The sequence below is a fragment of the Rhipicephalus microplus genome, chromosome 6, assembly GCF_043290135.1.
Source record: "Rhipicephalus microplus isolate Deutch F79 chromosome 6, USDA_Rmic, whole genome shotgun sequence".
In the NCBI taxonomy this organism is placed as follows: Eukaryota; Metazoa; Arthropoda; class Arachnida; order Ixodida; family Ixodidae; genus Rhipicephalus; species Rhipicephalus microplus.
Genome location: NC_134705.1, coordinates 88,867,092 through 88,890,016, shown reverse-complemented (window position 1 = coordinate 88,890,016; position 22,925 = coordinate 88,867,092). Strand labels below are relative to the sequence as shown.

The window sequence follows — 22,925 nt, the reverse complement described above, 5'->3', positions numbered from 1 at the left end:
TATGGGAGCTGCAACGCGCGGCGCTTCAGCGAGCATGGGAATTCGATTGGTAGTACACACATTTGTCTAAACTTCGCACTTTTAGCCTGCATCTGGCTCCGTGTGTGTTCGTGTGGCTTGGAGCTGTTTTCTCATGAAACAAAAGTCATCAAATGCTCAGCGGTCGCGCTTTATCCCCTTATTCTTCTAGGCTTACCATTTCAAATCGGGTCGCGAAGTTCAAAAGGGGTTTGTTCTTTCTCACAAAACGAAACTGAAACGTACAAAAAAAAACGTAGCCGCAAATACGATTCGCCGCCCGCAATTACGAACACTAAGCAAATCTAAGTACTACCCAACATTCCCATGGTCGCTGAACGATGGCAGCACCAGTCCCCTCTCGTTAACTTTAGGAAACTCTATGGTGCATACTATATAGCTCTTAGCTACGCGTAGTACTACAGCAGTCGTGTATAATGCAATTGAGCAAGGGGGTGGGAAGGAGGCGGAGTCGTACCACCTCGTAGCTCCTCTGTTTCCTCAGTGTTCGCAGACCCATAGTGCGTAGCTGCCCTTTTTTTCCCCTTCTTTTTATCTTTGAGCACTGCTATATAAGCGATTGCTCGTAACAATTCGCGTCATTTTGCTTGAAGTAGGGGGTGCTCTTATGGACATTATGAAAACCACGAAATCGCCAAATTTCACAGTTGCTTAGCCGTGATCGGTCCGGAGGGGTGCTTCACGACACGGCTCAAAATGAGATCAAAACACTATACGACAATATCGCGGCACTTGATACTGTTCAAACTATAGTACTTCTGGTTGCTCAAGTCGGTATTCACGAAGCACATTTATCCATCCCGCGTTCTCCTTATCGGTTTCGCGCCTCTATTGCGCCTGATAATAATTGTAGCCCGGTATTCACACACCAGTCTTGTATACTTATCAACAGCGAAGCTCTTTTTTTGTCGAGCCTTTCATGTGGGGGTTCCGTGGTAACAATTGTGGGCATCGTATAAGCGGGTATGCGCCACAGACATTGGGTAAGTCTCACTGTACTCGTAACTGAGCCGCTAAAAATGAAGACAACGCGTGTGTGCCACAGAAAATGGGTAAATCCCGCCCCGCCCGATCGTCCATTTAACAACAAAAATGCAACAGTTAGCTCAACAAGTGCCTTGCGTGTTACCATAGCGACACCTCTTTGACGCGATACTTTGTGGTTATAAAAAGGTGGCGGCTGTACTATTAGCTCAAAGCTCAACAAAGTGCGTTCAATGAAACAGCAGTGATGCAACATATCGGAGCATCTTATGGGAAGACTTTTTTGTAAAACTACGCAGTATGGCCTACATGCAATATAGGTTTACTACCACCTGAAAGCTTGGAAAAGTGTGCTAAAAAAGAGAAGTGATGCAACGTATCTAAAAGATTCGCCAAACGTACAAAAGCGTTAGTCTCACGAACGGAACTCCACGGGCTTCGCTATTTCATCAATGGCCGCGCAGCAAAGCTGGCTCAATTTTTTTTCACCATTTTATTGTGTTTTTTTTTCTGTTATAACGCATACAGACTGCACATAAAACTCGTAGCTCTTATTATATGTAAGCTATTTTCGGTTCGCTTAAAAGCAGAAGAAAGAAAGAAAAGGAAGACCCGATACCAACAATCCCGCGTGTTCATTTGCACAATATCCTAAGTTTCTAAATTAACTCGTCATATTACATGGAATTTCTGTACCCTTTGTGAATGACCAGTCGGCTTTTCATAGCTACGGCGTACAACCCCACCACCTCCACTTTATAGGAGACATATTGTCGTAGTAAGTCGTCGTTGCTTGGGTCGGGTGCCAAGGAGTATAAAATTTGACACTATATCGGTTATAATACACTAACTCTACGAGTTGCACTCGTGTGAAGGACTTGCCTTGCGAGGATTTAATTTATTTCTAGAATATCGAGAAAAAAAAAAGATACGGGTGATTCTTCAGTTCTTACTTTTACACCTTACGAAAGGGACTGCGTTTGGCACAGGTTAGCATTATCGCTGAAAAAAAAAAACTCAAAACGAAAAGAACAACAACGAAAGTGAAAGAAGGCTTGAATGCCACACACGGCCTCTATCTACACCCACAGACCGCATGCACTGCTGGCTGGAAATACGCTGCATTGTCTGCAGCTGCGCGCTTGAAAACGCGCACATTTTCTAAAGCTGCTACAGTGGCTTCACAGGCAAAAGCGAGCAAACAACCTAACCATTCAAAAGCTTGTCGTATCTATTGAATGAGTACATCGCGAGAGAGAAAAAAGATGAAAAGAATACGCCTACGCCGCTGCGAGAGACTCATTGAACAAGTGTGTGGCATCTCGTTTCTGCGATATATGATTGACCTCGCCTAAGTGCAGCGTTTAAATAAGCCAATCTAGGCGATGCAGAGATTTAGAAAAAATGAAACACAAAAAAAGAGGAGCTGCTGCCGTCGAAGTGCGGCAACGTATTGTGTGATTCTAAATGTGTTGCCGTCAAGAAAATGAGCCTCGGTGTGCGCTGAGGAGGCCTGCTTTGTAACTAGAATGTGTCGCAGCGAGGACAACTCAGGCGTGATGTAAGGCATACGCGCTGGCGCGGACCACTGCGGAACGAGCGCCCTCGGCGATGATAACGCGCTTCCGGCAAGCGCGCCCGGCTATAGCGCCATTCGTCAAGTTTTCTTTTCTGTCAGGCCTGTGTAACACACGCGTGTGTTGCGTTTCGCCTTATTACTACCACTGTACAACGGAACGTGGCCGTGGAACGAGCCAGAGCCGGCGACATCTTGCGGCGCCCGAGTTTTAACAGAACGCGCAATCGCTGAGAAACGCAACGCGTACGTGGACGAACGAAGCGAAAATGGCGTTTTCACGCGGTATAGCTCGAGGTCTCTGTACCTCTCGCTTGCTACGACTGCATCATTAACTATTTGGATGAAATAGTTTAGGCATCGCACTGGCCGAAGTCCTCGTGGAACTGCAGGGTTGCCTGATTAAAAAAAAAAAAATGTGAGAGGCAGCCAGATATATCCCCAAAAGAAAGCCGCAAATAAAGTAGCCAACTTTAGCCCAAGCAGAAGTGTAGCCAAAAATATAAAAAGAGTCATGATGCAGCAATCTTGCCCGCGTTATTGTAACTGTATTAGGGTGTTCATGTTGAAACCATTAGTGTTGCCAGGATGTATAAATGTTCACCCCCTAACCTCCCTCCTCTATGTTTACGATTTCGCAAGTGTGTATACAGTCACAAACACACAGACACAAAAAATCGCGCACGAACATATATAAAGTTTTATACATTCTAACGATATTCTACTTTGAAGATCTCGCACACTTTGGCTTCACAATATGGCGCCACAAACGAGCCATGTTGTTTCCGTCTACGTATCCTGGTCTTTTTTCTCGCAAAAAAAAAAAGAAACAAAAACGATAGATTTTTTTTTCTTCAGTAGAAATTTCAGCTGGTTACGGTGCTAAACATTTACATTTCATTGGCTTTACGTCATGTGAGCAGTGGCATAAAACAGTGATAGTGTACACAAAAACCACGCCTCCGCTAAGACGTGTCGCCGTCAACGTACTGTGCAGCTCGTCCGGCTCTCAGTTCAGATGCCGTCAAGCGTGAGTGCAACACCCTCTGCGCGTTGAAGTGAAGAAAGCTACAGCCCTTGAGCGAAATACGCTCCGACGCGTGCTCGGAGAGAGGACCGACGTTCGCTTGCACAGCGTTGACTGAGAAGGGGGGTTTCCTCACACTTTCCGGGTATGCGGTCACGCTACGCACGATGCGAAATGGGACTCGCTTGTTGGGGACGGAACGTGACCTCCCAGCGAGTGCGACGATTGCGTTGACGGTGTTATTCCCCCCCTTGCGAGTGTGCGGGGACAAGCTATCTTCATTGTGTCTCTCCAACCCTTTTCCCACTTCTCTCCCCTCCCATTTTTACTTTACGCACGCTGCTTTTTTGGATTGCCGCCGTCCGGCTGCCTCATTCCCACGGTGAGTATTCGTGGCTACTTTCGCAGTCGGCTACGCGCGTACCCCTTCGAGCCATTACGAAGGGAAGAAAGTGCCAACGCGTGATGCTTTCTCTTACCCCACGCATTCGTTGAGTGTGTGTGAACAGATATTGTGTCGCGGCCTTACGTTGAACAGCGTTGATACTCGGTAGATTTGAAGCTTCGTTATGCAAGCGTCGTCGTAGCAAAAGTCGCGAACGGCGTTGCTTGCAGTGTAGCCGAGACAATAGGCGTGCGCAGAGTATTACTTCGGGGGAAAGGAGGGGGGCGGTTATCGCAGCGCGCCCCCTTCCGAAGCCAACGAGTGGGACAGTTTTCGCCAACCCTCTTTTACGTGCGAGGAGATGCGCCCCCACCCCACCCCCCTCGTGCGGACTCGTATGGCCAGGACGTAAGCAAGCCTTCGATATACAGCTAACTTCGAGGTAGAGGTGTTCTATTGTATACTTAGTCGTAGGGATTCTACAAAAAAAAGAGAAAAAGAAAAGGTTACGGTGGCATAGAACGGGGATATCGCGGTGATATTAACATAGAAGTGTGGCGATTTGGGCTAATTGGTATGACATGACGGTAGATAGAACGCTAGAACAGAAAGACGACAAAGAGACTCGTCGCCGCCCCGCCGCGGTGTTCTAGTGGCTTAGGTACTCGGCTGCTGACCCGCCGGTCGCGGGTTCGAATCCCGGCTGCGGCGGCTGCATTTCCGATGGAGGCGGAAATGAACTAGGCCCGTGTGCTCAGATTTGGGTGCACGTTAAAGAACCCCAGGTGGTCTAAATTTCCGGAGCCCTCCACTACGGCGTCTCTCATAATCATATGGTGGTTTTGGGACGTTAAACCCCACATATCAATCATCAAAGAGACTCGTCGCCTCCTTCTTGTCCATTTGTCATTGTTCTGTTCCCGCGCTATGTCGACCGTCGTGATATTAACAGTTGCATCGCCCTGAAAAACCTGTTACGTATATTTGGAATGTGACGTCGTGCGTGACGTGGAGTGTTGGATTCGGCTTCTGTTGCCTTGATAGAAGAAGCTTTGTCGAATATATATTTTTTACTTCATCCACGACGATATAAATCTCCTCGAGCGCCCTCTGTGATGCATGTAGTAGCCTATATGTCCGTGTACCATAACAGGCGTTATTGTCGGAACAGCCTGTTCAGAAGTAACAAGTGAAGTAAAGCGGCATCCGATCAGGCCACCGCTCCGTGTATGAGAATCATGTACTGCCTAGTTATAGACTACTTTAGAGGTGCTTTTACCAGTGCCTGCCGCGTTCGTACCCGAACGCTCCGTATAGGAAAATACGCCTTAGCTCCGTGGCTCATTACCCCCTTCCCACAGTTTACTTTCATGTCAACCTTTAGCCCCCCCTTATCGCCACGCCCAACCAGTTCTCCGCTGCGCTCGTTCCGTCAATTACCGCGAGCCCCGCTCGTCGTTGTTTTTGCTGGGGCAGCACGAAGGGGGAAAAAAGAAACAAAGAAAGGAAAGAGATCCCAGTTCTAAGAGAACAGCCGCCTCCGCCGGGTACAGGAGCTCCCTCTCACGCTTCTTCCTTGACGTGCCTGCGTGGCTGGTTGTGGGCGCGCGAGGCGACCGCCGGGCGCTCGCGGGTAAAAATAAGTCGGCCGGGCCTCTCTCGCTTCGTGAATGAAAGCGCCGGCCAACGAAGGACGCCGACGGCCGCGCCAAACTGCAGAGAAGAAGCTTGCGAGTCTCTTCCGACTCCTTCCTATGCCAGATTTTGCGTATTAACGCGATAGCGTTGGAGACGTCGTGTCGCAGAAATCCCGCTGTCGGCGTCGGCCTCGTTGGTTGTGAGCAAAAAATCGTCTGTGAGCGAAAAAGCAAGTTACAAAGATCGCCGCTACTTGTCCGCGCGTGCGCACGCGATCATGCTGAAAAAGTCACGCATTCGAAAAAAAAAAGGAAGTGCTCAAGGTCACGAGGCGCGGTAGTTTCTTTGCCCCTGCCACCCCTCCCAGTTTAGCTTACATCGCTTTCGTCAGGACGAGAGAAGAGATAGTGCAATTGCAGCATGCGACAAACCTTTGTAACTCCACTCGCACTGGACGGATTCTTAAAATATTTGCAGCGTTGAATTCGTGAGGCAATAAGCTCTTCTAGTGAATTCATTCTATGGTTACTTGAAAAGTGTTTCAAGGTCCCTTTAACGCTTTTTCTTCGACCGGTGTCACGGCGAAGACGAGACCATTTGGTGGTTTGTGGGCGCATTTGGGAAACCTCAAACAACGTCGAAAAAGGCCGGGATAGTGCAGCCATCGCCGCTAAAAACTCACAGGAACTTTCAAACAGCTCTTAAAATGGACAACTATGTCCATCTAGTTGGAAACATATCATGCCTTTCCGGAGGCGTTAATCACGCAAACAGCAAACGCTAGATAGTGTGCTGCTATCTGTGAAGCATTTGGACACTTTCTATGGCCTCCGAGATGGCGAGCGCGTGGCGTGCATTTTGGAGGCCGTGGGACTCTTGCTTTAGATAAAAAACCTGTGTGTACCGTTCGCGCGCGCGTGCTGGTACGATCTACTGTGTGTGTGTGTGTGTGTGTGTGTGTGTGTGTGTGTGTGTGTGTGTGTGTGTGTGTGTGTGTGTGTGTGTGTGTGTGTGTGTGTGTGTGTGTTTCGAAGCTGCCTACTGGCTGGGTCCTATGTAGCTTCAAATTGATAAAATCGAAGTAAATTGTAATCTGTGTGCCATTAACTTAACATACGAAGCTTTAAAAAATGATTTCATCGAGCCAACGATACGACATTACCTAAAATACATTTTGAAATTTCTTACGTCACGCTCGGAGCTTCTGGCGCGAAATTTGAAACTGAAACTTGATTTTCTCCGCTAATAATGAACGTATGGGAGTGATACGTGTGGTATTAGAGTTCTGAGAGTGCAATTTGTCAATCTAAACCAAGTCAGTGTTCGTCTTCAGTGTCCCTTTAAGATAGGGGAAACGAACCAGAGCATGTCACGTAATGTCTTTGTCTGAGGTTCTCTATGCCTTTTTCCTTGAGACCCCCTTCTCACCTGACTCTTTCACTGTGGCTGCGCACGTGCGAAAACGTTTACAAACAAATTTGCAAGCGCGGTAATATATTACCCAAAAACATCCTGCGCGCAATTGGAATAGTTCTGTTTCATTTCCGTAAACGTCTTATGGAGTTTATGTGGGATTCCGCGATGGTTCACCAAGTTTCCGTAAAATTCGTAGGGAATGTGAAGCTTGCAGAAATTATCCGTAAAAATTACGCGGAAACAATGTTGTCTGTAAATAGTCACGGTGACTATCGCACGGAAACTGGAGTTGGCAGAATTTTTGAAGTGCGTACAGTCCGTTTCAAAAAATGATCAGGGCATAGACACGAAACAACGCTTCCCCTTTGTCTCGCATTCCCTTTTCGGGGTCCCTCGCTCGTTCGCTTGTGTCCTGTGTGAGAGAGCGTACGTGTGAGAAAGATTTACGAACAAAAGCGTGAGTTGAACGCCGGTTCTGGAAATCGCGAAACGGAACGCGGAAAGGAGCTGCTGCGTGTGAACGTGCGTGTAGTACGTTCGTTGCGGTTCAGAGTATAACGAGTGCACGGGCAGCAGCGTCGTCCATTCCGCTTTTGTCGCCTTCGTTTCCCTTCGCCCTCGCTTCAGCTGCGGAGTGGTGTGGCTGGGAATGAGGATCGTGGCGCGAGGGCTTAGATAGGCTCGGCGTACCGCCCACGTGGTTTGCGTCGCGCTTGAGCGGAGAAAGCGCGCTGATGCCTAGTTGTTTACGCGGCTGGGTTTGTACGAGTAGTGACGTTGACACGCTCGCCTTTTCTTTCTTTTTGTAAATTCAGTTAACCCATTCGTTTCCCGGGGGAGGGGAGTGTAGCTCGTCATGAATGAAAGCGAAGGCATGGTTGAGTTAATACTCTGTGTACTCATACAAAAGCGCTGAGGGGCACCGATACGATCAGGGTTACGCAGACCACAAAGCTGATCGTCTTGGTCTTCGTAAGCCTTACTGAACAGTACAGTATAGTACAGCGTTGCAGCTGTCTTCTCCAACGCTCGCTATTTTTAGTCCGTGCACGCGATCCTGCAGATCATCATCTCAGAGCCGTCGGATCTTCCAAACATTCCTGGCCTATGTCACGAACTTGAGGTGGACCGGCCCTTGCGTATGATGTTGAATGATTGCCGTTGGATTTCGATAGCATCTTATCGAGTGCGCGCAACCTTGAATAGTACGATCTTGAATGAGTGCGTCAACGTGTAGACGGCATCCGCTCCCGTAGCCAAATCAATCTTGCCACGGCTTCCTCAGGTTCTCCCTTCATGGACAATTTGAAGAAATCTAACCATCGAATATGGATCACTTTGGAGTTTTTCTGGATGGCTACCAAAATGTTCGGCGACATCGTCATGCATCACGTGACCATTGCCGCGACTGAGCCAGTCGGGAAGACGAGATCACGTGATTTTCTACATAACGCCATCTATGTTGGGGCTAAATATGCTCTTCCCTGCATGAAGCTGGCGCCACCGAGTGGCTGAGGCGGCGCTCGCACTTCGGGCCGAATCCTTTCTCATCGATGGCAGGTGGCGCGCCCGTAGTTCTCAGCGTTGGGGGAGGTGCCGCTACGAAGCGGCGGCTTCTCGATCCGTGCTCCCTCCCATCCTGCAGTTTCTTCCTGTCGCATTTCACTCCCTCCCTGTGTACCCTGTAGTCCGTTATGCTGTTTGGCCGATATCTCATCTATTAAAGCCACTCCCGAGTGATCTCGCACAACACGAGCTTGTTTTATGAAATCGAATTGTCTTCTTGTGTGCCTTTCAACGTTTGTGTCGAGGCATGGAGGAAAGGAAAATACACAATTCCGCTAGCCTGGGCGTGCCAACCTCTTCTGACGCCGCCCTTCATGCTTTCCGAAGCCCAGTGTGCGGCGCAGCTTGGCTAGGCTCCCGCAGCAGATGTAACAAAAGCGAGCTGACCAATGGTAGCGCTTGTCCACGTGACTAGGGGTCATTTTTTTCAATAAACTTCTTATGACAACGCTTCAACACACACGTGACATTCCTTTTAGTTCTTTCTCTTCGTCCATTTGTCGAGGGCGATGTTTTGTCGACTCGACGAAACGCTGAACGTTCGGTAATTCGTATTCTCTAATTTGGCATTTTAGTAGCGCCGTAGAGTTGAGGAGTGGACGAGCTGTTTTTCGTGCGGTGTTCTAATTTTGGCGCCACTAAAATGTAAAACGAATGAAGCGGCCGAGTCCAGCTCTGTGCTTTAACCAGTGATAATATGCGCTATTTCACCGGACGTAGCCTAACTGCACTGCAGTCATTCTTATTGGGAAAGTAGATGTGCAGAAGCTACTTTTGTTTTCCCCTTTGCCTTGTACTGTCAATAAGCAAGTGTTCAGGCACTAGTTCTCATCTAAAGGACCGACCACAAGGCTTATAGCGCCATTCGCCACTCCGTAATAAAGTCACTTTGCAAGATCTTGCATAGGTAAAATCATCATGTTTACAAATGTGTGTCCTCAGGTTTAAGAATTAAGACAGCATAATTAGCATTAATTGCACAGATGAGTTGTTTCCATGCGCATGCTTAAGGTCTGTCAATTCGCTAACACGTGTGCTTGCACCCCTTTTTGTGCAGGCGTGGGCGACCTGTGCGGCACTTTTCCGGATTCAGACATCGGCGACGACGAAGTGTTCATGACACTCGAGCTGCCCGTCGACTCGCGCTCTTCGTCGGGCTCGTCTTCGGCCGGCAGCGGCCTGTCGCCGTACTCGGCAAATCACCACCTGCACCGCATCAACTACGTGCGCCGCAACGACGGGGGCCCGCCGCCATCCAACAATCACCACAAGGGCGGCCTGCTCCTGGACGAGGCCGGCAACCCCGTGCAGCAGCAACCGCCGGAGCCCTACTCGTACGTGCAGTTCGCCAAGCACGACTACTCCTACCCGCTGGTCGAGACGCTCAAAAGCGGCGTCGCGCGAGATGCTGGGGTGACGGTCCCGGGCTCTGGTGGCGCCCCAGTCACCACTGGCCAGACGCCAACCGGCCCCGGCAAGAAGGGGGCCGCCGCGCCGCCGCTTCCCAGCAAGGCGCGCGGGGGCCAGAAGCGCCGTCAGTGTCGGCACTGCCTCGAGGAGTTCTCGGAGGACAGCAACGTGCGCGGATCGTGCGAGTACGCGCCGGACGACGTGCTCGCGTGCATCAACGCCGCCTCGTGCATCTCGTGCGCCCACTGCATGCTCTACCACTGCATGGCAGACGCCGAGGGCGACTTCAGCCAGCGGCCGTGCTCGTGCTCTGGCTCTCCGAGGGACTGCCGCCGCCGTTGGGCGGGACTGGCGCTGCTTTCGCTGTTGGTTCCCTGCCTGTGGTGTTACCTGCCCCTCAGGGCTTGCCACCGGGCGGCCGTCGGCTGCGGACTGTGCGGGGGCCGGCACCAGGCCTGAGGAGCTGTGGGACATCGGAGTGTGGTTGTGTGCTGTCGTGTCGTGCACCCTTATGTGTCGTCGGAGGACCGGAGTTGGAGGTCTACGCGCAGCGCTAGTTCATAGTGAACAAGAATCCTTGGATTAAGGACAAGACTATTATAGCCCATATCGCATGAGCGAAGTGGTAACTGAGGCGGGGGGGGGGGCTGGTTTTGTCAAGCTGGCCGATTTGTTGTTGCAGGTCAGCACAGAAAAGGAGACACATTTTGTCGCATTGTTCACACCCTCTTTTCTGCACTAATTTGCTACAGCACAGCAGCGCAGATTGCTTAACACCAGCCCACCCCTGAAGCCTGCCCTTAGCCTATTGATGTTGCAGCTTGAAGGAAGAAGTCAGCTTCTTTGAACCTGAGATAGATGGAGCACTTGAGCAATGACATGGTGGGAGCAGACTGTATTTGGCACTGCACTCGGCTGCAATGCCAGTGCCAACACATAACATCAACTCTTCTTTGCCTATTAAGGAGGATGCTACACACAGGTATTTCTAGTTCACAGTGAAGGAGCTTTCCGAATGTGGCACTGCAGACTTAGCACTTTTAATCAGTGGCAGAATCAGTCATGCAGTGGGTGGCAGAATCCAGAAACGAAAGTTTTCACAGAAAGGCTTCCATTCTTTTGTTTGGGAAATCATAAATAAGGTTGCATGTTTTGTTACTCACTACATAGTTCCAAGTTCAAAGGTGTATGTTGCACTTCTTAACCATTTAAGACTTTCAGAAATCTTTAGAAGAATATCGTAATGAATACTTGTAATGCGTCTTTTTATAAATCCAAGGAAATTTTTATTAATGTCACATTTCGATTCAGTCCATTCACGAAGAAATTTTCTTGAAGCAATGCTGGTGCTGAAACACTGGTTTTTGCACAGGAATTCTTTTAAATAGGTTCTCAATGCAAAAAGAGTATTTTGAAAAAATTGAATAAACTTCAAAGACTGCGCTTAAGCTATTGTAGTTAAGACATCACTTTTTTTACAAACTGGATAGACGACGGTATTCCTTGTCGCAGAAGACAGTATCTGATTTCATTTAATTTTCATATTATGTGACCATCCATGTTCTACAAAGCCAGATACATAGCCACTATAATTTGAGGTCATGCGTTTGTAACTAAACTAGTACGCAAACATCAGAGACCATTTCGGAGGTTGAGACACCTGCTCATGCTGCAGATCGTTCCCGGCAGTCAACTTATGTCAGTATCACACTCAGTTTTTGTGGGGACAGTACACATCAGCCATGTTCTCTTTCCTCGTGTTGCCTGCCATTCTGTCAACTGAATCAGTTCCTTTGCACTACCATGTACTATTGCTGGAGTTCACGCTGTCTTTCCCATGTTATGCACATTGAACTCCGCTGCTGATCTGCTTCGAAAAATACTTGTTCCTTGAAAACTGTATGACATGAGAATAATTTTTAGTGCTGCACAAATGGACCCTTGAAACGCAAATTTCAAAAATGGCAAAAAAAAACTGAAACTGGGTTTTTTTATGTATGTGCAAGTGTCACATACTACAGAGGCTACATTGCACAGGTTTAACTTTCAACAGCTTTGGTGAAAACAGAACACAATTGACTGATTGACCAATTAGGTACACAGCTCTAGCATATTATTTCACCTGTTGTTTCAGATGGGATCCAGCAGTGTATTTGTATAGCTAGCCTGGTTACATAAAAACCGCATTAAATATATAACATGAAAATTTAATAAATGAATGGCCATATAGATGAAAGCCATTTAAGTAGTGATTTGTTGAATTCAGAAGTGCACAAACTTTAGTAGTCGAAGACTGATATTTAGACAGATTATGTGCAGAACAGTAGGAGGAACTCAATGGACAATACCTCCTTTTCTTGGCATTCCCCTATTCTACTTTTCTCATTCATTCATTGTTACCTGTACTTTTTTCAGCATGCCTTCGTTGTAATGCTTGCACCATATTATAGCTGATGTAAGAGTTGTTCTGGCTTTTAGCCAAAAAGCCTAAATTCAAACTGATTTTAAGTGCTAAGCCCAGTGTAGTGCAGACCTCCTCAGTCAAAAAAGCTTGACCTGAATATCTATGAATACTTGGTGCACTAGGCTTAGCATGCGAATGCCACAGCATGTTTTGTACGTTTGCAGAGATGTACCATTAGAACATGATAAAGGGAGATGCTGTAGTCTTGGTCTTTGTGCCGCTGAGATGTTACAGCTCATGGGGCAAAATGCGGCGCTTTACACTGCAGCAAGAAATGCCATGCCAGTCTGGAGAGTGCTTTTCGTTTGCCACATCCCTTTGGTGCAGGCGCCAAAGCCCAGGCATGCGAGGACAGCACAGAAAAACTTTGCCACCGAGACACTGCAAATAGTGCATGCGTGTACATGTATGTGCGTAAGTGTTCTGCCTGTGGTGATGCTAATTCCTCTCTCAAACTCGGCTGTTCTGCCCATTTTATCAGTTTCATCGCAGTCATCACTCTCTGTCATTGGACTTGAGCCTTGTTATTGCGACACCGTTCAAAGCTCGAAGCAGTTTAGGAATCGCAGTTGATAACACAGTCTTGCTGCTATATTTGTCCTGTTTCTATGCTGCCCTTCAATAACAAAATAGGTTGCAAATGCTAAAAGAGATGAGGTGTTTTACAAAGTGCGGGTGAAGTTGACACTGTACCTTTGAAAACGAACAAATCCTCCCACTACTGACCATCTGCTGTACGATTCCTTCCACATGTTACCACGTGAGCAACTTTGGGTACCGTGAAGCTTTCCTATGTGTCAAGTCCATACGTTGACATTCTCCCAGTTCAGCTTTCACTTTCAATTATCAAAGAGAATCAGCAGCATTCTAATTGCTTACCACAATATTCTTCATGTGCACTGGAGCTATGATACTCTAACTTGCTTAGTGACTTAACAGAAATTCAGCTGCTTTGAGAAATATGCTGCCGATCCTAGCAACCGTTACATTGCTTTCAATGGTTCTTCTCTGGGACACTCAAGTTAACAATATTGTTGTGCTCACATCAGATCACTTAGCAGAATATGGGAGTGACTGCTGCAATGTATCTTGGGGCAGTGTTGGTAAGTGTGCAGTGTCAAAAGCACATGTAGCCACATAACAAATGTCCATACTTTTGCAGAGTTCTGCCAGTGTTTCATTTAATGTATTCATGATTTTACCATGCACATGATAGTTGCAAAATGCACTACAGCACTGCTTATCAGCCATATTTTCTTTTCGCTAGAACTTCTGCTGCCACGATTTATGTCATCTGGAAGCTGACATGTCTTGTCCTGTTTACTAATCCATTATTGACATTTTGCAGAACATTCTTTGTCATTTTGACCTAATTAGCTCATGTTGGCATCTTGGTTAAAAATTTCTTGTTCTTATTACAATGTTCGAAAACAGTATCTCTGTCGCTAGCATAGCACTTTGACTACCTTGTGCAAATACAGGCTTCATCCTGCCTTTCACTAGCCATATTATGAACAAAGCACAAGGTGATGAATGCCATGACCACATTCTGCCTACTGTGAGTTATGTTGAGTGCAGTACATATTTGCATGTATCACTTTTGTCACAGCTTCCTTCACTTTTTTCTGTTACCATACTTTCCTGCAGTAACTCTCACATCTACACTAGGTCCAAATTGTTAATTTTTCTGTAATCACTGAAGCACCTCAGTGAATCCCATTTGAGGCGTTACTGTAACATCCTCCTTTTTTGATGATTTGGCAAATGTGGCAGCAGTGTCAGTACCCTGAACATATTAGACGCATGAATATGCTTAATCCTCAATGAATCTAGCACATATAAGAATGCTGGCTAACTGGGAGTTTTATTTAGGACTTTTGCTGTCTTTTAGAGTGCTTTCAAAGGCATCTTTATGTTTACAACGCATTTCATTTTGGCACTGCACGTGACGATTCAGAATCCACAGCTGCCATTTATAGTTCTTAATAAGAATATTGTGAACACTGGGGAGTTCAAATAGATGGAAGATTTAACTTTGTCTATCATCATCATTTTTAGCATCACTTATCAATATGAAAATAATCAACTGACCCAACTTCCCAGATATCTGACAGTTTTGTAAAAATTTGTGAAAATAACCAACTAGAGTCAAAATATTAAATTAGGTTAGAAAGTTTTGTAGAACCTTTGTATGCAAGTTAGTGCAGCGCTTCAGTAAAACATGGGTGTCATTTGATATAGTGCATCAAAGTTGCAATATAGGCATTCGAATATTTTAATTTACATTTTTCATTAGAATAAGCCTTTCCTACAAAAGCTGCTTTAAGCCAACTCGTCATCATGGCAGCATTTATGTTAATCCCAAGCTGCGATTGTCAAATGAGATGACTTTTGCATTCACTATCGTATCAAGAAATTATAATTCGGCTTGCTGTAAATCTTTCTGTCAATTTTCATGCTAGGCTCTTTGGTGTGCTGCCTGATCTTGCCTCCGGCTGGACCTCCCTCCACGCACTGTTTCTCAGCGTGCAATTAAGCCCAACTGTAGATCAGTGGCGGACAGTGCAAAGTATAAGCTTTGCCTTCTCACTGTATGACAGCAGCTCCTATGGAGCCAAGCTAAAAATGATTACTGCTCATCACTGGTCTCCTGTCTGTTTTCTTTTTATGCCCTCTGTTTATCAGTATGACCAGAGTTACTGCAGGTGGATGCAAGACATGCACTGAACGTGCATTGCTCAAACAGGCAGTCCTCACATTCTCCCACTTTTCATCTTTCCAGTGAGATGCAACAGGCTTGATACAGTCTGTGTAAGCACTTGCATAGTGTTTTTTCTTATGTTCTTTTTCAATTTTCATCTGCTGAAGTCACCCCTAAATGCATCCTACTCCTTTTGGCATGCTCTGAATGGTTCAAGGTAGAATTTTCACAATGCCCGTCTTCTCTGCACAAGTTACAGGTCATTTCGGTTTTTCAGCAACCGTGAATAGTGGCGAGTGACTGTGCATGTTGTGTGCATCGTGTTACGCAAAGCTGGCTAGTTCTATTTGATATGTGCGAGTGAATATGTGAATACATTGTTGTCATACTTGTGCAGTCATCCTCATTACCTAGAATACACCTTCCATTGAGCCCACACTTACCAGGCCATACTTTTATTGCCAGGCTTCTGCACAAGCCACCTATATGCTAATAATAATATTAATATGTGAGGTTTATTATCCGGAAACAACCATGTGATTAACCTATATGCTTAACACTGAGTGAGAATGATTACTGGCATACCATGCAGGCAGCTTCCCTGTCAAGCTAGAGTGCTTGAATTTCAAGCCCAGACACTAGAAAGCAAATGTACATCCCATGCCACAGGCTAGTAGTATCTTTACCAAATGAAAAAAACAAAACAAACACATCGCTGGAAACTGGCGCCGTGTCACTTGTCCCACAATCATATGTCAGCGATTATGATGTGCTGAATGATTTGCTGAGAAAGAATTGTTTTGTGGAAAGCAGAGCACAGTTTTTAATTTGTTCTCAGACGTCTCTGATTTTCTTTCAGAGAAATATGACCGGGATCAATGCATGCCATCAATTGTAAGTCCTATTATGAGTCTTCATGTTTGTGTAGCAGCCTAATGGCACTTTGACAGTACTTGGCGCACTTTCAGCTTCTCCTCATATGTAGAGAGAATGTGTGCCCATGAAAAACAGGAATTGTTATCGGGCATTAATTACTGTCCTATGATAAATAAGGTGGAGAGCCTCGATTGGCTCACTGCAACATAGCTTGCTCTTTGCAGGAAAAAAATGGCCACTTTAACCTCGAAAAGTTGCCTGCTTTGATGTTAAAGTAGTGTTTTGTCATCTTTCTCATCATTTAAAAATGTTTTGGTCAAATCCGTTTTACCATTGCGGTATAACAAAAGATCAGGAGCTTCATGATTAGATCAGTTACTGAATGTCTTTCATGATACTGAAGCAAGAAAGGAAAAAAAAAAAATGTGCCCTAGGAAATTTTCATTCTTTTAGGGAAGAAGTTTTTATCTTAGCACAGAAGCCTGTAAATTGTTTTGAAATGAACATTTCCCACATTTTTTTGTTGCCTTATGTCGGACATTTGAACCCACCATAGCGATTATATGCATGGGTATTTTACCATGGCAGTACGGTGGACCGATTATAGCCATGTAGTCGATCATAATTACATGCTCAGAATTAGTGACGTTTTAATTTCTTGCATTCAACATTAGGACAAAAATGACTGTACTTGATTTTATTTGAAGTTCAATATACTCTGTACTATGTGAACTGATCGAATTGCAGGAGAACATGTATATGAAATAGCAAGCCGTTTCAGGCATTAATGTTCGACCTAATGTCACCTCGAAATTTCATCGCCAAGCTCTTTGTCCTCCTGATATTTTCTTTTTGGGCATTCAAAAACCTTGTAGCAGTAATTCTACTTACTAGAAGGATTTCTCTGCATTATACTGTACTGCTCTTTGGCAATATTAACCACCTTAACTTTTTCTTCTGTAACGAAGTTGGGCTACATCACTTTTCCAAGCTCAGCTGCTTGACATTTCCATCTCTCACCAAGCTGTCACTGACACCGATATCAAGAAAAGCATGCATTTTGTACTTCTTTATGAGCACATGTTCTTTCATTCAGCTGATCTTAACTGAACACATAAAGGCTGGCCATTTTTCAAGGTAAACAGCCCGAAAAACGAAGACAGAGAAGTACGAAGACACAGGACGAGCGCTTTAACTACTGTCCTTTGATAAATGAGGTGGGGAACCTCGATTGGCTCACAGCCACATAGCTTGCTCTTTGCAGGGAAAAAATGGCTACTTTAGCCTCGAAATATTGCCTGCTTTGATGTGAGTCATGTTTTGGCATCTACCTCGTAATTTAAAATTGCTTTTGGTCAAATCAAAACAAAGGACAGCGCTCGTACTGTGTCTCCCTACTCCTCTGTTGTCGTTTTTCGCGCTGTTTGCCTTGAAAAATGAACCGTTAGCTACTTGCCCAATTTTCAACACTACTCGGCTGGCCATAGTTCCCACGCGTTTCTGTGCTCGTTTCTCGAATGCGCACAAGAAGCGAATACAACTTCCGTGTTGTCTAGATGTCACAAAAGCTGCAGTAGTAGTAGAAGCTAAGCTGTTGATAATACGAGTTCGGCGTGAAGGGCAGCTGACGCAAGCTGGACGAGAAACACGAATATACTTTCTCTTAAGCTCACTTCACGACTTTTTTAAGACATGCTAGACATTTGTACTACGGGGCATACACTACACATTTCGTGGGCCCTTGAGTGTTTGGTCGCTGAAGAGCATTGACTTTTGCAAGGAAAGAGCACTGTATATAACTGTCACACAGGAAACGCCAAACCAACCTGACAGAGCATGATCGAGGCGCTGTTTCACTGTGGTTCGCAATCTTAGTCAAAACAACACTGCCGTCAGGAGTCAACCAGCGGTTACCATGTCCCACACCTTCCTTTGTCCTCCTGATTCTGCTGGCAACACTCTCGTGCACCTGTGGCTTTTGTAAAATGGTCAGATCTTAGCAGTCTTTCGTCAACATTTACCACGTAGAGCATGATGTACGTTTGCAAAGCTGTTACTTAATGCAGCAAAACAGTCCCTCGCAACATGCACACTTCAAGTTTTTCACGTTTGTGTGGATGTGCTTAGCTGGTAAAACATTCGACTGGTTGACTGAGCCATGCATCTAAGCTCAACACAGCTGCGAATCTGCTCTTTGTTACGTGCAGGTGTTGCCTTGTTGTGTCTTGTTTTGGTGACTTGTTAAATGTTGGCTGTGCCCCTGGTGTCGAAAGAAGATGAAGCTGGTCCCGTGTCTTCTCTCATTTATTGTTGCCATTGACGTTCCTGTCGCTCCGGACAATGTGGGTGTGGTGCGTGAAGTGACTGCAGCCTTGTTGACAGCAACTCTTCCCTCTAGCATGAAATTCATCTTGGATCAAACCTTTATCAAAATGACTTAAATGGAGAGGTTAAGGAAAAGAAATGACTGTCATACCAAAGAAGCTTCACCTTGACGTACATGCTACTTTTTCAAAAGTAGAGCTGCCACATATCAGAAATGGAATGTAGCCATATTTACTAAAGTTTCAAAAATCCAATCACTAAGTCGAAGCCCCAAATTGCGCAGCTAGCTGAAGAGTAAATGAAGTTTCATAGGAACCTTTACCTTAATTTCTTCAATGCAGCATTGACTTACACATTTGAATGACAGCTAAATATTACATTCTAATGTATGCATGCATCTGCCAGAATGCAAACCATTAATTTGTTATCGTCCTTAGCAGCGTGCTAATCAGGATGATTAAACTAGTTAGTTCGCACGCATGAATAGGAATCGGTTTGCTCTAGACTGAATAATTTAAAGGTAAAAAAAAGCTTTCATTTTCCAGATAATAAGACTGAGATCGATGGTAATGATGGTCAGTATATTCTAACAACCCCAAGAGACAATGCCATGGCATGGGGTCAAGTGCATGCCATTCTCACAGTGGCAAAGTAACGTGGATTATTCAAGCGGAAGTAACCTGTCGTCAGAGCATTACGCACTACGGCAACTACACTGATTATGTAGAAAGAAAAAGATGCTGACGCTGACCAAGAGTGTGTCAAAATTATAATAAAAGATGTTTTGGCTTCCACATGGAAACCTTGTTCACTAAGCTGAGAGGCCGAAGCTTGCAGTTTAAATTTGCTAAATTAATATGATTTTGATTTCAAGGCAATCCATTTATCTTAAAAGCCAATATTTTCGTACCTAACAAGTTCTGAAATTATTCTCTTTGATCCTCACTGGTTAACCTGACATCTTGACACTGTGGCAACTGTCACATCACGCTAGCACCCAAGCTGTCTGATAGGTCGTCAAGTGTAGACGTTTTGCTGTATTATCTTTTCTTTCTATCCTGTACTTGCTTCTTGCGTGCTTTCTAGTGTGCAAGTTTCTTTTTATTTACTCCATTCGCAATTAAAAGGGACAGCGCGTAAGCTCCCCCAAGTGTGGTGCGCCGGTGTGCGTTGTAGTGCATGCGCTGCTTCTGTAAAGTGTTTTGGTGAATATCGCCTGCAGCATCATAGTCGTTGCTCACTCACGTGTATATAGAACATTGCGCTGAGCAAAAAAAGGCAACGGAATTATGTGAAGGTACTACGGCAGAAGATACAAAGTGGAGACTGATTAGAAATGCCAGCAAGGACACGGGACAAAACATTTCAACTATTAAGGGTTGCCAATGGACAAATGCAGAACATGGTGAAATGGTGGTAACCTTTGCATCAGCTTTCTGTTTCCGTTCACCAGTCTTTTTTTTTTAAACCATGTTATTTATGAGCTGTTAGAGCCAAAGAATTTATAGGATGCAAACGTATTAATTAATATTATTATTATTATTATTATTATTGACTCCATTGTTGGTGAGCATTACTGTATATATTGAGCCAGCCTGTGGGACCGGGCAATAAACGGTTATGATTTCTCAAAAAATTCAAGATTCTGTATTGTGTGACTTCCTTTGATCATTACAAAACGTACAACAAAATAGAGAACCATATATATATATATATATATATATATATATATATATATATATATATATATATATATATATATATATGGGAAAGAAGTGTATACATAAGGGCTCGTTTTTTCGTGTTTTTACAAAATGTTAATGGGATCTAACAGACAATAATGCCAAGGAAAGTATAGAAGATATTAGACCGAATTGTAATGTAAATGTGAAGAAAGAAAAGTGGGCGAAAAGATAATTTGCCATGGGCACGAACCGAACCTGTGGCCTTCGACTAACGCTCTCGATGCTCTACCACTGAGCTACCACGGCGGCTACCCTCCCAGACACTTTATTGGGTATATATGTGAATTTAAACGCGGGAGTGTCAGTGCCATCAGTAGCCATGCCGGCGAGTGTGACACAATCTTTATGAGCCTGTATGGCGTCACGTAGCACGTGAACTTATTACAAGCCGACAGCTGACCAATAGTCCCTCGCATGATGGCACCAAGTCTGCCAGTACGAGACCATCGTTAATAACTAACGGACTTTTATTTCTTCACATTTACAATACGATTCGGTCCAATACCTTCCCCTATACTTTCCTTGGCATTATTGTCTATTAGAGCTCATATATATATATATATATATATATATATATATATATATATATATATATATATATATATATATATATATATATATATATTAAAAAAGCGTAATTCACACAATGAACGTTTCAGCACAGTTTAGTCCGACGTTGCGGCCGTGGGACCGGCCTTCGTCTGGGAATTCCCCGACGAAGGTCGGACGAACCTTCGTTGTGTGAGTTACGCTTCTTTGTACGCTATCAGAGCCAACGTGATAGATCTTATAGCCCTATATATATATATATATATATATATATATATATATATATATATATATATATATATATATATATATATATATATATATTGTAATGACGAAAACCGAAACTGGAACTCTCTCTGGCACAGACTCGCATGCTAGGAGGACGAAGACGAAGCAGAATAAGAACAGCCGGCCTGCAGCAAAGGCGTTGTGTCTTATTTCTCTCGTCGTTACAATGGCGCAGTCGATGAAGAAGACGTCATACGTCCCGGCTTCGTCATCCAGGACGCCCGCCGACGTGCAGATGCGGTAAGCGTCGCTTGGGGACGGCGTCAAGGCCTCCTCAGCAGCTGTTCACCTGCCGCCACTGCCACCACCGTTCGGGGATGGCGCCAAGGCCTCCTCGGCGGCTTTAGTATACCCATCACCGGTATTTCTTCATGAAAAGGGACACCGTCTACGCGTCCTTCGCCACGGATTGTGCCGTGAGCACAGGTCGACAAGTGAACCCTGCGGCACAAGCCACCTGTCCGTACCCTCGTGGATCATCGGCAGCGTGGTTCTCTCATCGTAAAAACGCTGTTCACGCTTCCTCGATAATGGAGCCGACAGCCCTCCTGCAGCCGGGAGCACCTGTGCCGCCATTCGGGGACGGCGTCCAGGCCTTCTCGATGGCTACTGGGCAGGCTTGCCCCGGCCCCACCACGACAGTACATGGCCTGTCGTTGACCGGGAATGCCGTTCACGCTTCCCACTGCGACAACGTCCTGCTCAGTGCTTCATCGGCACCTCAGCCGCTCAGGGGTGCTGTTCAAGCTCCCTCGGCCGAGGGTACCACAGCAGTGAGTACGCTGATCGGGGAACACGTCCCCACTGGCTCCGCATGTGGGCCGCCCGAGAGTGCCACCGAGCTTTCGCGCACCATTGCGCGACTCCGCCTCGAGGTCGGCGCCCTGACAGCGTCGAGTTCTGCGATATTCCCTGCTGCCTTGCCGGGACTTCACATTATCGATGAGGCGTTGGCCGCGGCCGCCTCGCAAGACCATTCAACAACTTCCCCCGAGAGCCGCAGCAAGCTCCAGTATACTCTCGCGGCTCTTTCACACCAACTTGGCTGTGTGGCGTCGCTATTTTCTGGAGCTTCGCCTGCCGTGACACCACCACCGGCTGCCTCCGAGCTACCCGAGTTTCGCGGCTTCCAGGACGATGCCGTCGATTGGGTGGCTACCATCAATGCTCTCGGAGCTCGCAAGGGATGGAGCGACAATCAGAAGTGGTGCGTGGCCTTAGACCGCCTTCAAAATCCTGCTGCTGCGTGGCACAGGTACGAAGGCGTGCGGCAGCAGTCCTGGGCGGACTGGAGCGCCAAGCTCATTGCTGCGTTTGGAAGAATTGAGTCTGACCTCACTGCTACCTCTCATTCTACCCTCGCCACTACCGAGCAAGGGGCTATTGAGAAGCACAACGACGAGGCAGCTGCACCCTCTGCCAACCTGCCCTACCTCGGAGATCAACCTCACGAGGCGCCGCGCCCCCCTACAGCTGTGCCGCGTGCCCCCTCCCCGGACAGCTTCCCAGAGTACCCTGCGGCAATCATCGAGACAAGCTGGACGGTGTACTCCTCCGGGCAGATCTCTGACTCCGCGTCGACACCTGACACACAATTACCCTTGACCCAACTTAGGACCGCCTATAAAGCACAGAAGCCAGTGAGCCAGCCTCCAAGCTGGTCAGCCCCAAATGGCCTGGATCCATTGACCTGCTGCGTGACGACGGCGGCTCTTTCACAACCAGCCGGAGACCAAGCACACGTCACAACGGCCAGTTTGACCCATAGTAAGGAGCCGCACCATCCCCTGCCACCTTTGCCGTCATTGGCCGAGTGCGTGGACGCTCGTAACTTGCCAAATGCCGTCTCCCCTAACGAGCCACAAGTGCCTACTCCACCTGAGGAGGATGCCATCGAAGTCATTCCGGTGCAGTTCACGGTTGCTCCGGATGGCGA

The 22,925-nt window shown here is 46.3% G+C and overlaps 1 protein-coding gene across 1 annotated transcript in view; it reads left to right on the top strand.

Annotated features, from left to right (window-relative positions):
• Positions 1-20,048, top strand: part of Spred (Sprouty-related protein with EVH-1 domain) — an 84,931-nt gene extending 64,883 nt beyond the window's left edge. Inside the window, exon 3 of the mRNA XM_037418978.2 lies at positions 9,689-20,048. Within this exon, the coding sequence (XP_037274875.2) occupies positions 9,689-10,500 (812 nt within the window). The 3' untranslated portion in view covers positions 10,501-20,048. The remainder of the gene's footprint in view (positions 1-9,688) is intronic.
• Positions 20,049-22,925: the final 2,877 nt, after the last annotated feature.